General features: G+C 43.6%; 1 protein-coding gene across 10 annotated transcripts in view; it reads right to left on the bottom strand.

Annotated features, from left to right (window-relative positions):
- The window catches only part of TMEM131L (transmembrane 131 like), a 169,256-nt gene that overhangs the window by 67,432 nt on the left and 86,644 nt on the right, over positions 1-15,180 (bottom strand). For all 10 annotated transcript variants that reach the window (XM_057546826.1, XM_057546829.1, XM_057546830.1 and 7 more), the window contains 2 exons: positions 414-491; positions 62-215 (listed from right to left, as the gene is read on the bottom strand). In XM_057546826.1, coding sequence (XP_057402809.1) covers positions 62-215; positions 414-491 — 232 coding nt within the window. The remainder of the gene's footprint in view (positions 1-61; positions 216-413; positions 492-15,180) is intronic.

The raw sequence follows: 15,180 nt of genomic DNA, 5'->3' as shown, positions 1-15,180 counted from the left end.
AATGGTGATGCAGGTTAATCAAAATATGTTGTAACAGAAAAGTTTAAAGATTCCACCTTACCTGAGGTCTCAGATTTATCTGTAGCTACATAAATAATAGAGAGATGATCTAACAAATCTTGGGTGTTTTCTTCAAATTCTTTCGAGGCGTTTTCCATTGTTACAATTATGCTCATTTGTAGCCGTAAAACATCATCTGATTCCACATAGCAACTCTGAGATCGGAGGGATGGAAAAAAAGGAAAAACTCAAAAATATCATCTGAATTTTTTCGTTTTGAACTTCACGGGGAAAAAGCACTTAAGGTAAGGGTATGTGCATTTCTGAGAACAGAACATGCTGTTTTATTTTTTATTTCTAAGCAAAGAGGCAGGAAGGAAGGCAGGAAGAAAACACTAAATTTTTTATTTTACCTTTAGTTGCTGACACACTTTATTATGTAAACTGCATTCCAGTTGCACTTGCAAGAGGCTAGTGTTAGTGGTTTCTGCCTAAAAGAAGAAAAAAGGGGAGAAATTAAAAGGAAGCAAAAGGCACAATCTACTGCCAATAATAAACAATCTATCATTTATTCAGAAAGGACATTTCTTCATTCATTCACCATATATTTGAACGTCTGCTAAATGCTAGGTAAAATTCAATTTACTGGAAATACAATAGTGAATAAAACAGAGAAAAATCTTTTCTGTCACTGAGCTTACATCTAATGGAAATCATAAGCTCTCCCTTGGGCAACATGAAAATTCCTATTATGGCAATGAGCAGATAAATATGTTCTAAATATACACAGGAACACTGTAGTTTGGCATTTCTTATACTTTTCAAACATTTTGTTCCAACGTAGGAGTCTGCTCTTATTTTAAAGTAGGTTCACCCAGTAAAAGCCAATCAACGGTTCTGATGTCTGCTTCCCATCTGTAGAGTGAGCTTAGACGCTATGAGAAAAGCATAGGAAACGCCCAAAATTCAACCGGCTATCATTTTTCATGTGTGGAAGAGACGTGGATGGAAGAGACAAAAGTATATGAAAAGACTGCAGAATTTCATAAAGTTCAAAGATCTTAAGAGCCACATGGGATGATATTGACATACTGTGAAGACAAAGAAATGCAAAGTCAATCCAGGGATACAGCCATTTGGGTGGGAGGGTGGGGGCAGCAGACGGCGAATACACAGAAAAGTCAGGTAGTGCAGCACGTGAATCTAAAGGATCTCCGCTGTGAGATTTCCTCTTCTGTTCAGTGTGACGTGTCTCGCATAGTGGTTATAAACAAGGCACTTGGCTTGGCAGTCACAGTCGGAACACCCGAAAATCTCAGCAAGGTGAGAAGGCATTCCCCAAATCCTCGGCTGACTTTCGTTTTACGTGGAAATCACCACAATTACGTTTAATTTGTTAGATTTATAAGAACTACCTAAGTACATTATATAAAAACACATTTTTAACCACTTCAATTGTCATTCAGCAATTAATGTATAAAACAAGAATAAAATACAGTTGATCCTCTGTTCCGTGGATGCAGACCGGAAGGAACTTGAGCTTCCTTGGGGTGTGGTATCCGAGGGGGGGTCCTGGATCCATTCCCCCACAGATGCCGAGGAACTACAGCACGTTACTTTTTTTTTTTTCACATTATATTTTAAAGTGTAGTAAAAAATAGTTAGAGGGTTTAACCAGGCTTGTAAATAGGACCAAACATTAACCAAAGGCTCTTTTAAAAAGTAATTGCTAGTATCAGCTAGAGTTAGGGTAATACCACCTGTAAACTGAACCTCAAATCTTAAGGAAGAGCTAGATTTTCGAATATGTTTTTCTGTGAGCAAGTCCCACATCAAAGACATACACAAAGAAAGCCCACTACTCCCTGAAGCTGCGTTAATCAAAGTTATAAGTGACCCCCTCGTATCCAAATCTGATAGAAAGCTCTTTGGCCCGACCCTTCTCCGCCACGTCGCCTCCTCTCGGTGTTCCTCTGTCCTCTCGGTGTTCCTCTGTCCTCTCGGTGTTCCTCTGTCCTCTCGGTGTTCCTCTGTCCTCTCTTAGGCTCCTGCTTTGCTGGCTCTTCCTCCTCGGGCACCAGCTGTTAGTCACTCCAGATTCCACCTCGGCCCCCTTCCCTCTCTCCCGCGGGGGGTCTGCGACACGCTGAAGCCGCCCACATTCATCTCAGCAGCGCAGGCCTCTCCGCACACCCACGCAGGCAACCAGCGGCTGGGCGCCCCTCTGAATCCTCACCCACGCCCAGAGAGCGAGGCCCTTGCTGTGGGTCTCGTTACTCATAAAGTGGTTTGAGCCAGAAACCTGGAAACCAGCTTCACTTCGCCTCCTCACTCAGCTCCAGCAAACAGACCCAGACCCCAGGTTTGCTGACTGGACCTCCTCAGCAGCCCCTGGATCCGTTCACTTCCCTTTATTCCTAACAAACACCTGAAGGCTCAGGGCTCAACTCGCTATGCCGGCAGGCCAAATCCAGCCCGCGGCCTGTGTCTGTATATGAAGTCTTGCTGGAACCACAGACACGCTCCACCTTCGTGCTGCGACAGCAGAGCTGAGTATGGCCTGCAAAACCAAAACTGTCTACTCTCTGGGCCTTTACAGAAAAAGCTGATGGACCCCTGCCCTCGTGGGAGGGAGGGGGAGGCGGGCAGGCAGGCTGGTACAGCAACTCCCTCCTAGTCTCCCCGCGTCCACCTCTGCCCTCTCCTCTCCACTGTCCACACTGCACCAGGAATGAGTTTACGAATAAGCAAATCAGCTCACGCCACTACCTGCTTAGAACCCTTCACAAACTTCCTGCTCGGCCAAAGCCCCAAGTCCTTTACTGTAGCTACAAAACCCGGGCACCTGCCTTGTCTCTACATCCTTGTTTACGCTGCAGCCTCGCCGGTCTACTTTCTGCTCCATTTTGCCTTCAGCCTCTGAATGTGCTGTTCCTTTGCCTTGAACTCGCATCCCCAAGCCACCCTCCCCTCCATCTACCTAAACCTGATTCATCCTTCATGTCCCAGCTTAAATACCATCCTCAGGGAGGTCGTCCTTGACACCACCAGGGGGTAAGTGCCATCACTCACATCCACACCGCCTTTTACCTGACCTTCCATAACGCCCCTCATTACACTGCAGCAACCTGTTCAAGGTCTGCCTGTCCCAGCAGACAGTAAGCCCCCATCTGTGCTTTTACCACAATGCCTGCCACTTAACTGGCACTCAACAGACAGCTGATGACGGAAGAGAAGTGGCTGCACAGTCACAGATGTTTGCTTGAAAGGGGCAAGCCTGAAAGGGGCAAGAAACTAAAAATAAACAATGGCTCTAAAATAAGAGCACGAAGCAAAACCTGATATCTGGCATGTGCTTCTGATCTGAAACTTTCCCCAAAAAAAGTTTAAAGAAACACCCATATCAACACACTTTCAACATATACGTTTATAATTAAGTTGGGTTTTGTTTCATCTACAACAATTTAACTATAGGTCTTAACCTGACAAGGCAATTTTCTTGCCTAAAATATTTCTTCACATGTTGAAATTATGTTAAAGTTCAAAATTATGACTTTGAACATGATTAAAAATCCTATCTGCACAGTGATTTGATGCGATTTAAAGCCCAATACTTTGTCATTCTTGATGACAAATTTATAATTTACCATGAATGAATTTATAATTTACCAAGAATGAATTTATAATTTACCATGTTAAGTAAGATTCTTCTGTTAGCTGAAAACATAACAAAAATAAACTACAATATTGTTTCATTTGCTGTACAACATATTTCAGACTCCCACCAGGGGGAGTTCCTACACCTCCAAACTGCCCTTGAAGCATGCGGATTTTTCCCAAAGAGAAATTTAAATGTTCATGTCTTTCTCTCCCAAAAGAACAAAAGTATTGCAATCTTGACTTAAAATCAGAAACTATAACCAAAACATGAGCCACCTGGAGCAAGCACAGGCACACTGGGATTACAAATTACCTCTGAAAGGACCCCAGCTGTTTTGACATTTGTTTTGACCCCTTATGCAGAAGTGTGCCTGGGCAGATTATAAAAGAAAAACAAACAAAAACCTACTTCTCTACTTTTGAAACCTCCCACATTATTTTAATAAATTAGTTCCTAAATTTGACAGCTAAAAGAAGTAATACTTCCTTAGTAGTATTTTTTAAGATTTTTTTTTTTAATGTGGACTATTTTTAAAGTCTTTATTGAATTTGTTACAATATTGCTTCTGTTCCGTGAGGCATGTGGGATCCCAGCTCCTTGATCAGGGATCAAACCTGTACCCCCTGCATTGGGAAGCAAAGTCTCAACCACTGGACCGCCAGGGAAGTCCCCTAAGTAGTTTTCACATAAGTGTATGATATTATTTTAGAAGATGGGAAAAGATGTGGTTTGGAGGGGTTAAATGACTTATCAAAGGTCCAAAGGTTAGTTAGTAGAAAAACAGGAAAAAAAAAAAATAGCAGGTCTTTTAACATAAGTCATAAGTATTTTTTCCAAGTAAATTAGAACAGGCCAAGTCCATTTCTCCTAGGTACTTAAAAGCCTAAAAATTCTTCAGCATGAAAATATGTCTTAGAAAACCATACCAGGAGATAATGTAACAGTCAAGAAAATATCCCTGTTAAGACTTCTTTTGTATGGCATGTATTTTGTGGAGAAGACGTATGAATTTAGGGAATGGGATGAAAGAGAAAAAAAATCACCTTCCTCTACTTGCTAAAAAATTGGTCTTTGTGTACCAGGCCAGGGGCAGAGTGTGATTCTGGGGGGCCGTGTGCAATTAAACAGGAAAGAAAATGATAGACAAAGTTCTAAGTCATCTGAGATGACTTTCACTAGCAAGAGTAAACCATATCCTGACAAGAGTATATGAGAGTCTATAATGCATTAATCCAGACAGAATGAACAACAGATTTGAAATTATGATGTTCCCAGTATTGACCACATATGAAAACCGTTCATTTCAGGAACATAATGTATGAAATATAAAAAAATTACTTAGATATATCCCAACCTGAGATTTCTCCTTCTCAGTTTTCTTCCCTTTCACAATTCTGAATGCTAAATTGTAGAGGCCCTTACAAAGGTAAGTCTCTTATACCCACGTGTGTCTCAGTTAGGAACACAGAGCCCACATAAGCCATGTGACCATTCCAGCCAGCGGCCCACACATATGGTGCTACGTACAATACATTCTATACAGCAAATCATTTTGTATAAAATGAGTGCTTTCCTGGGTCCCTTCTACACAACACTCACACTCTTTAACTGAACTCCTAATTTAGTGTCTCCTGCATAACAGACAGGCTCAGCTGAGTTCGGTTGCTTCACCCTAATATTAACCAGCAGTTGTGTTTCAGCCCTCACCACTACCACTAACCTTCTGGTTCTCAGATCTGTAACCACTGAAACAATATCTACCTATGTTGTCAGACCCACTCACGAAAATATTTGTAAAACCCTAAGAACCGGATGAAATGAGTTGTTTTTATTTGTTTTAAGGGAAAAAGGGTTGAATATTAGCCATGAAAAGGAACGAAATTGGGTCACTTGTAGACATATGGATGGACCTATAGTCTGTCATACAGAGTGAGGTGAGCCAGAAAGAGAAAAACAAGTATCGTATATTAACACATGTATGTGGAATCTAGAAAAATGGTACAGATGAACCTATTTCCAGGGCAGGAATAGAGATGTAGACGTAGGGAACAGACATGTGGACACAGTGGGGGAAGAGGAGGGTGGGATGAATTGGGAGATTAGGACAGACATATATACACTACCATGCATAAAATAGATAGCTAGTGGGAACAAGCTATAAAGCACAGGAAGCTCAGCTCAGTGCTCTGTGACGACCTAGATAGGTGGGATGGGGGGTGGGGTGGGAGGGAGGTCCAAGAGGGAGGGGATATATGTACAATGAAGCTGATTCACTTCATTGTACAGCAGAAACTAACAAAACATTGTAAAGCAATTAGACTCCAGTTAAAAAAGAAAGTGAATAGTACTTGGTCAGAGCAACAGATTTCTTTCCAATACACAATTTAATATTAGACATAAATAAAAATCAATTTTATCATTAAAAAAAAGCACATGTATCACATTTTTCCTTATCCACATCTTTTTAGAAAAGGCAGTGTGGCCAAGTGGCTTTGCAGTCAACACGGACTGAAGATGAAACCTTGGGGATAATCCCTACCTTTTCCAAGACTCAGCTTTCTCTTGTATAAAACAGTTAATGGACTCACAGCCATGCTACCAGCATTAAATGCGATACACATGCCAATCACAGTGCATGAAGCAGGCCCTCAAAAGGGAGCATTTGCTTTTTCATTCACAATTCATGCATTCATTTAGTAAAATTCCACAACAAATCATTTAAATGCTTCTAGGAAGCATTTTCCCCACATCAAAGTTGTTAGAAGGGAAACTCCTCTTCCCCAATCCTTTGGTTTCCAAGAGAAGGGATTTTTTGTCTTAAATGTTTCAAATTCTTCTTATTTCATAAATGGTTCAGAACCCAAGAAAAGAGAGAAGGGTCATTTACTGCACACCATCTCCCACCCCCCTGAAATGTGCCAAAAACCATTAAAGACAAAACACAATGTGGAGAACAAGTTAACAGTGAAATATTAATACTTTTGGTCGGACCAAGTGGCAGTAGCCTGCGTTGTGCAATACCCTGGACTTTTACACTTGGGCAGCTGGCCCTTAACGACCACAACCTGGGCTGGCAGTTCCAGGACAGCCATGTGGGATTTCCACCTTGGTAGGTCATGCAGCGTACAGAAGCGCGATCCAAAGACAAGCAGCTATTTTTATACAGTTGGCTGCCGCTGGGCCTTAAGCAAATGGCAAGTGAGCCCTGAAGGCCTGGCTCAGCCCTTGAGCTTGGACCCAGGCTCGGCACAAGTTCAGGCTCTGTGATGCAGGCTGCTGTGGCTTGCCCTTGAGCAATACAGCATGGCTTTGACCTAAGTAGGTACAGAGAAGGCTGTGAAAGAAAGGGTGTTGAAGTGGAAAACAGTACAGTGGTTCCTCAAAAATTTAAACACAATGACAAGATCCAGCAGTTCCGCTTCTGGGTTTACACCCAAAAGTGACAAGAGGGGTTTGAACAGGTATTTGTACACCTATATTCACAGCAGCATTACACACAGTAGCCAAATGGAAACATTCTGAAATCCACTGATGGATGAATGAATAAACAAAACACGGGATATATACACAGTGGAATATTATTCAGCCTTAAAAGGGAAGGGAGGACTTCCCTGGTGGCACAGTGGTTAAGAATCCACCTGCCAATGCAGGGGACAGGGGTTTGAGCCCTGGTCTGGGAAGATTCCACATGCCGCGGAGCAACTAAGCCCGTGCACCACAACTACTGAGCCTGCGCTCTAGAGCCCACGAGCCACAACTACTGAGCCCGCATGCCACAACTACTGAAGCCCGTGCACCTAGAGCCCGTGCTCCACAACAAGAGAAGCCACCACAATGAGAAGCCTGCGCACCACAACAAAGAGTAGCCCACACTCTCCGCAACTAGAGAAAAGCCCACGCACAGCAATGAAAACCCAATGCAGCCAAAAATAAATTAATTAATTAATTTTTTTAAAAAAAGGGAAGGGAATTCTGACACCTGCTACAACATGGAGGAACCTTGAAGACACTGAGCTAAGTGAAATACGTCAGTCACGAAAGGACAAATACTGTATGAGTCCATGTATGAGGGGACCTAGAATATTCAAATTCATAGAGACAGAAAGTAGAATGCTTACTAGGGGCTGAGCGGAGGGGGTAATGAGGAATCACTGCTTAATGGGGGACAGAGTTTCAGTTTGGGCAGACGAAAAAGTTCTGGAAGTGGACGGTGGTCATGGCTGCATAGCACTGTGAGTATAATTAATGCCACTGAACTGTACACTTTAAAACGGTTAAAATGGTAAATTCTGTGTTATGCATATTTTACCACAAGAAAAGAAAAGGGAAAGGGCGGGGGAAGGAAAAACAAAACAAAAACAAAATGGTGTCCCAGTCAGGGCTCTCAAAATAGAGAGAGCTTCCAGAATACTATCTGGTGCTTCTATAGCCCAATCTTGAAGAAACTGTGTTGGGTCCAACTCCAGGCAGGCAATATAGACAGGCTGCTCCAAATTCTGTTCCTTTTTATGCCTTACCTTTATGGATACGAGTCGGAATTGTGAGAAGGTTTATTTTAAATTCATGTGGTTGGTCCACAGACTCAAGAGTTCCCCTCCAACTCCCTGGCCCTACAGCTATTAATCACCTAAATGCTAACTGCTGCTTCAGATTTTCAAGATCCAAAGTGGAAGATACATAGATGGGGGCAGATTTTATAAATAAAGAAGCAATAAGGATAACCTTATTAAAGAGATATGCTGTCATCTTGGGTTGAGTCAGAAAAGCAATTTGACAAAATTATTGTATGCACGAAGAAGGCAACCACTAAGGGCTGTCCTTGGAACGATTAGGCTCATTCCGGAAATCAGAAAGGTGCTAGAAGCTTAGAGAAACGCTCTCTCATCTTCCTATCAGGACAAGAGGAACAAAAACAAAACAACAAAAAAAAGCAAGGCAGGTTGATGAAACAGGAGGGAGAGAGGGCCACCCTTTGGAGAAAGGTTGACATCTTGGGGAATAACTGGACAGAGCTGCAACAGAAAAGGAGACCTTGACACCCGGTTCAACAGACAGAGACAGGGACAGCCTGGAGTCTAACTCAAGTGAGGGAGCAATATCTTTGTGCTTGTTTGAGCCTTAAAAAAAAAAAAACCTCTAATAAAGGAAGACAAGCAAGATCTCAGAGGACTGGAATTGCTCCTCCTAGAGGAACCAGGATTCAGTTCTAGGAACTGTGGAGAAACACACTTCTAAAGCCAGGTACAAAACCCACAGTGAGAGCAACTGAGGATCTACCTTCATCTCCAAAGACTGACACAGCTCTACCAAGGGTTACACAAACTCTGGACAGGCTGTGAGGGGTGGGGGTAGCGGCGGAGATCGGAGATCAGACGAAGATGCTGGAGCACAGCAGGTGGAGGGACTGTCACCGCCTGTGCCCTGAGGGAACACACTTGCAAAGTTTATGGAATTAGGACTCAGTCTAAGAGAAGGCACAGCATCGAGGAAACCTATTAAAGGGGAACCAGGGAGAACAAGACAGACTGATGCCAGCCCTAAATTAGATGCTGGTCTATTGGGAGAACGTCTCCAATGTAAGAGCACCCAATGCAGGGAAGAGAAGAAGATTCGGCAGACCCAAAACTTAGCAACTGTATCTCTCTTGCTTTGGGAGAACTCACAAGAAAATATCTAGAGGAACACCTAGAGGAAAAAGTAGATTTAGACCAAAAAGGAAAGAAAAAGGTCTAAAAAAAAAAGGAATGCATCAATTCCAGCAAACAGCAGTAGCTTACAAGCATTAGGGAAAAAGAGACCAGCAAAAGCAGCTGGTTAAACAGCAAGAAACTCATCTAAGCCTCCCTGACAGGAAAAGGGGACAGGAAGAGACCAGCACATCCTGCAGGCAGAACACAGCCTACAGACAAAGAAGGGCACACGCACAAGCTGGAGGAGACAGCGCGGGGCTCGGGGGCCAGGAGCTACCCCCACTGGGCCCCAAGCTCCCGGAGTGTCAACAGCAGTTCCCCGCCAGGAATCTGCTGCGAACAAGCTCCACTTGAAACAAGCAGGACGAAAAGGGAAAAACCTTCCCAAAGAAGCAGGTTCCAGAAGCCTCTGTGAGCTCCTGGTAACAGTTAACGGAAACCACATCACAGACAGGTCTCAAAGTCCCCACCCACAGATGCTCCATCCCTTAACAGAGCGGGGACACCACTCAGCACAGGAGTGCCAGAAACAAGGGCTCCCTGCAAAAAGGAGAGGACAGACACACCTGGTGACTGGACTGCACCACCGCAAGGCTCTGACTGTGAGCACAGACCCGAGAATCTGAGCATCTCGGTGTCACTTCCGAAGAGAGGAGGTGGCTCCTCCCCAAATTCGCCTCCAGACAGGCAACCTCTGCCCATCGAGTTTAAGGGCGCAGGTCTTGGCCTCAGAACTGGCATGAGCTGAGGCTGAAACCAAGGTGATGGTTTCAGCCCTCCATCCCTCTCTTTGGCAAAGATGAAGTACTGGGAACAATTCCGCTCAAAATTAGCACCTTGAGGGCTGGGGGGCATGTTCTCCAAACTTGGTGGATGTAAGGTTGATAATCTAATATTCCTGTGTGTCTTGTTAGGATTCTAGACTCGGGCTTCCCTGGTGGCACAGTGGTTAAGAATCTGCCTGCCAATGCAGGGGACACGGGTTCGAGCCCTGGTCCAGGAAGATTCCACATGCCGCGGAGCAACTAAGCCCATGCGCCACAACTACTGAGCCCGCGTGCCACAACTACTGAAGCCCGCGTGCCTAGAGCCCATGCTCCACAACAAGAGAAGCCACCACAATGAGAAGCCCGCACACCACCACGAAGAGTAGCCCTCGCTCGCCATGACTAGAGAAAACCCGCATGCAGCAAAGAAGACCCAACACAGCCAGAAATAAAATAAATGAAATAAATAAATTTATTAAAAAAAAAAAAGATTCTAGACTCAAGCTCCACTTGAAACAAGCAGAGACAAGAGAGACTTAGTGTTGAACTACTGTAATTTCTGAGAAGCCCTGGGGAAGCCACGCACATCCTGGCGGGGGGCTTTCTGAGAAGCCCTGGGCAGGGGGCAGGGGGAGTTACCCCAGCTGCACACAGGCATGGAGAAGCTCTCTGGCTAAGACCAAGAAAAAGGAATTAGGGAGGACTTCAAATTCTCTGCATGTTAACTCACAGGCCAACATAATTTGATATGGGGCTAGAACCTTGAACTTTCATGTCTTGCCAAGGATTGCTTCTCTGAATTTTAAATTTCTCCCTGAGAGTTTCATAATAGGAGAGGGTTTATATACAAAAACTTTTTTAAGTGATAAATGCATTTTAGCTATGTGCCAGATACTAGGTTCTAAGCTTTTTTCATGTATTCATTTATTCAATAACTATAGCACTCCTATGAGGTAGTGCTATTATCTGTTTTATAGATAAACTGAGACATAAAAGGGTTAGGTAACCTGGCTAAGACCACTCAGGACCAAGACTTTTAACCAGGTGGCCTGGTTTTAGAATTCACTTTCTTATTCACTTCACTATACAGTTCTGTGATGGGGCATCCTTATAAGGCTGGGTTGGTTTTTTTTTTTTTTTGGAATATCTTAATTCTGTTATTTGATCCCCTTTCAAAGCTCTGGTAAGCTTTATTGGATACTTGAAAAGAATTTGGGATGGGAAACAGATGAGGATATGAACTTCAGACCTGGGGCATAGTGTGGCTTTGGAGCAGATTATTGATGAATTATTATAATGCATCTCAGAGCTTTCCAGGGGAAAACTCAACTGTGCATCCCAGCGGTCCACAGAGGATCGAAAAAGCAGGGCTGGTACCCATGGGAGAAGGAACAGGCTCAGGAAGGCAGGAGCACGGCCACGGGAAGTCTGCTTACCTCCGTGCAGAGAGGGAGGGCCATGGGCTTAACAACGGGTAAGCCCAAAGGGTCAAAAGTCCAAAACTGAGGAGCAGTATTAGGAAAGTAAACACTAAACACTAAATATTCCTGATACTGCTGTTCCTTTGCCCCAAGTCTTCCTCTCCCCTCAAGGTAGAGGCAGTTGCCTATTAGTGAGCCACAGACAATGACCTTGTACTGCAGGCAGGGTGACAGGGCAGGGGCTATTGGACGAGTTGGTTTCTTTTCTCCTTCTCTCTACATCCTGGGTAAGGGTGTTTGTCCTTGATTCAAACATCCCTTCCATAAGAGGAAATGCAGATGGTCAACAGGCACGTGAAAAGATGAATGCTAATCATCAGGGAAATGGAAGTCAAAACCACAATGAGGTTTCACCTCACACCTCACAGAATGGCTATCCTCAAAAAGAGCACAAATAACAAACGCTGGTGACCATGTGGAGAAAAGGGAACCCTGGTACACTGGTGGTGGGAATGTAAATTGGCGCAGCCACTGTGGAAAATAGTATGGAGGTTTCTCAAAAAACTAAAAATAGAACTACCACATGACCCAGCAATTCCACTCCTGGGTATATATCCGAAAAATACAGAAACACTAATTTGAAAAGATACATGCACCCCAATGTTCATAGCAGTTTTATTTACAATTGTCAAAATACGGAAGCAACCTAACTGTCCAACAACAGATGAATGGATATGGATAAAGAAGATGTGGTATATATATACAATGGAATACTACTCAGCCATGAAGAAGAATGAAATTTTGCTGTTTGCAACAATATGGATGGACTTGGGGGGTATTACGCTAAGTGAAGTAAGTCAGACAGAGAAAGACAAATACTGTATGATTTCACTTATCTGAAACACAAAACAAACTAGTAAATGAAACAAAAAAAGAAGCAGACTCACAGATATAGAGAACAAACTAGTGGTTACCAGTGGGGAGAGGAAAGAGGGGAGGGGCAAGACAGAGGCAGGGGATTAAGAGGCATAAACTATCATGTGTAAAATAAGCTACAAGGGTACATTGTGCAACACAGGGAATACAGCCAATATTTTATAGTAAGTATAAATGGAGTATAACCTTTAAAAATTGTGAATCACTATATTGTACACCTGTAACTTATGTAATGTTGCACATCAACTATACTTCAACTAAAAAAAAAGTCCCTTCCAATGGGCCACACCACGGTCTACCTGGGGGCCGGGAGTTAGCAACCCTGACCCTCTTACGTCAGCTGACACAGGAGAATGTGGCTTCTCAGTAATATAAATTTAGTTTTCTAGCTTCTGATTCTTATATATACACCAGTTCAGAACCTGAGGAAGAGAGGTGCTATTTATTTATTGGGCATCTTCAAGTCTTCTAACAACAGTTTCTAGAATATTCTAACATAGTGAATGTTGGCAGAATTATAATTCCTTGCTTTTTAAGGTCATTTATTCAATTCTCAATCATTTATTTACTATGTGTTCTGTGGCAAGGCTCTGTGCTAGGTGATAAGAAAACAAATACTGGTTAGGACATGATTCCTGCTCTTTAAGGAGCTTATAATCTTAGTAAAGGAAAACACATACACAGAAACAAAAGCTTTTGCATACTATCCTTGCTAAGACAGGGGTCTCTCAGGGCTTTCAGTAAGGAACTAGTCAATTCTCCAGGAGGCAAAAAAGGGACTAAGCAAGTGCTGAGTTAAAAAGAGGGGCCGAGGGCTTCCCTGGTGGCACAGTGGTTAAGAATCTGCCTGCCAATGCAGGGGACACGGGTTCGAGCCCTGGTGCAGGAAGATCCCACATGTCGCGGAGCGACTAAGCCCGTGCACCACAACTACTGAGCCTGAGCTCTAGAGCCCATGAGCCACAACTCTTGAGCCCACGCACCTAGAGCCCATGCTCCGCAACAAGAGAAGCCACAGTGATGAGAACCCCATGCACCCCAACAAAGAGTAGCCCCCGCTCGCAGCAACTAGAGAAAGCCCGTGCGCAGTAATGAAGACCCAATGCAGCCATAAATAAATAAATAAATAAATAATTTTTTTTAAAAAAGGAGGGGCCAAGAAACTGTTCTCTCCTGGAACACTGTTCTGTCCTGCCAAGAGAGCAGAGATTTGAGAGAAGCAAACGGGGCTGATGGGGGGAGGAGACTTCACGGGCTGGGGGGTTTGGGGGGCGGGGGGAAGCCGAGGAAAGGGGAATAGCCCCACCCCTGGGTACCTCTTGCGGCTTCACCAAGCTTCCTTCCTGTCTCCCATTCACCAGCCCTCTATCTCTTCCCAAACTCCCACTCCACTGAATCATTCTCACTGGAGGCTCCAATGAAAAAAAAGAAAAAATTTTAAATTTAAGCAAAAGCTGCATTCAGAGGCAGGTAGGTAACGGCATATATTTTCCTAACATACAGTAATAACTCTCCAGAGTCTGACAGACTAACATTTTTATGTTAAAAAAGGTAACTTTTATCAGGCAAATAAATGTTATTAAATACGTTATGTTCCCACCCAGATTTGTAGGAATTCTTAGCTATCTCACCCAGAAAATCTGTGTATTTCATTTAACTTATCCTGTAAGACATCAGGAAAACAGGGCAGCCGGCCACAGCGGCCTTTAACCTTTCCCTGTTTTTATTTTCCATCTCCAGATCCTCGTTCAGACTTCTGCAATTTATTTGTTACTCAGAAACCTGCCCCTTTCCGTTTCTCCTCTGTCGAACTGTGATTGGAAACGTTCCTTGTCCTCCTCCCCACACTGACTTTATAGCTTCCCTTCCAGACCACCGCACGTACTCGACAGGGATCAGCACCTAGGAGGCGAATCCCCGGACAGCAACGTGGGGCACGCTCCCCGAGCCTGGCCGGCACCAGGCTCCACGCAGGCGGGCACCACAGGCCTCACCAACACCTGTCCCGGGCGGGCAGGCAGGCACAGGGCCTGACAGCAGCATGCCAAAGCCAGGCTGTGCCAGTCTTAAAAGGGTAGCAACTCCTGGTCTGAAGTGTATCAGACATCACACACAATCCCCAGAAATAAGCTCTCTTTTACACAATCAGGTAACAGGAGACTGTAGACACTCTGAAAAGTTCAGAAAGGAGGTGACAAAATATTCTTCCTGGTCACCTATGTTGAGTGTGACTGTGGTCTTGGGGGTTATTTCTAATTTTTTACTTCTCTGGTTTCCTGTGTTTTCTTATAATTACACTGTAATTTTTTATCGTCACAATCTCCTTTTGAGAGAATTCAATACTATGATACTATGTTAGGACACACAGATCCACTGTTACTTCATGGGAACTGTGTGTCATCGGCTTTCCTCTAATTTAAAGCCTCTCTGTGTTTCCCATATTGCCTTATAATTCCACCTTTAACAATAAATATTATTTTATAGTGATTCCAATAATAATAATTTAAGTTCTTTTAACTCTCTGAGACAAGGTTATTGCTATAGTGACCCTATATGCCAGATTCTGAAAGAATGACAATTACAAATATTCTGTTTTGCCCAAATAAACCACTGAAACATTCCTCAAATCTCAATGGCTTGGATCCAAAACAACACTAAAGAAAACGTTAAAAAATAAAACTTCTTACTTTTTCATGAGCCTAACA

The sequence above is a fragment of the Balaenoptera acutorostrata genome, chromosome 5 (genome assembly GCF_949987535.1).
Source record: "Balaenoptera acutorostrata chromosome 5, mBalAcu1.1, whole genome shotgun sequence".
In the NCBI taxonomy this organism is placed as follows: domain Eukaryota; kingdom Metazoa; phylum Chordata; class Mammalia; order Artiodactyla; family Balaenopteridae; genus Balaenoptera; species Balaenoptera acutorostrata.
This window is presented reverse-complemented; position numbering and strand designations above follow the sequence as displayed.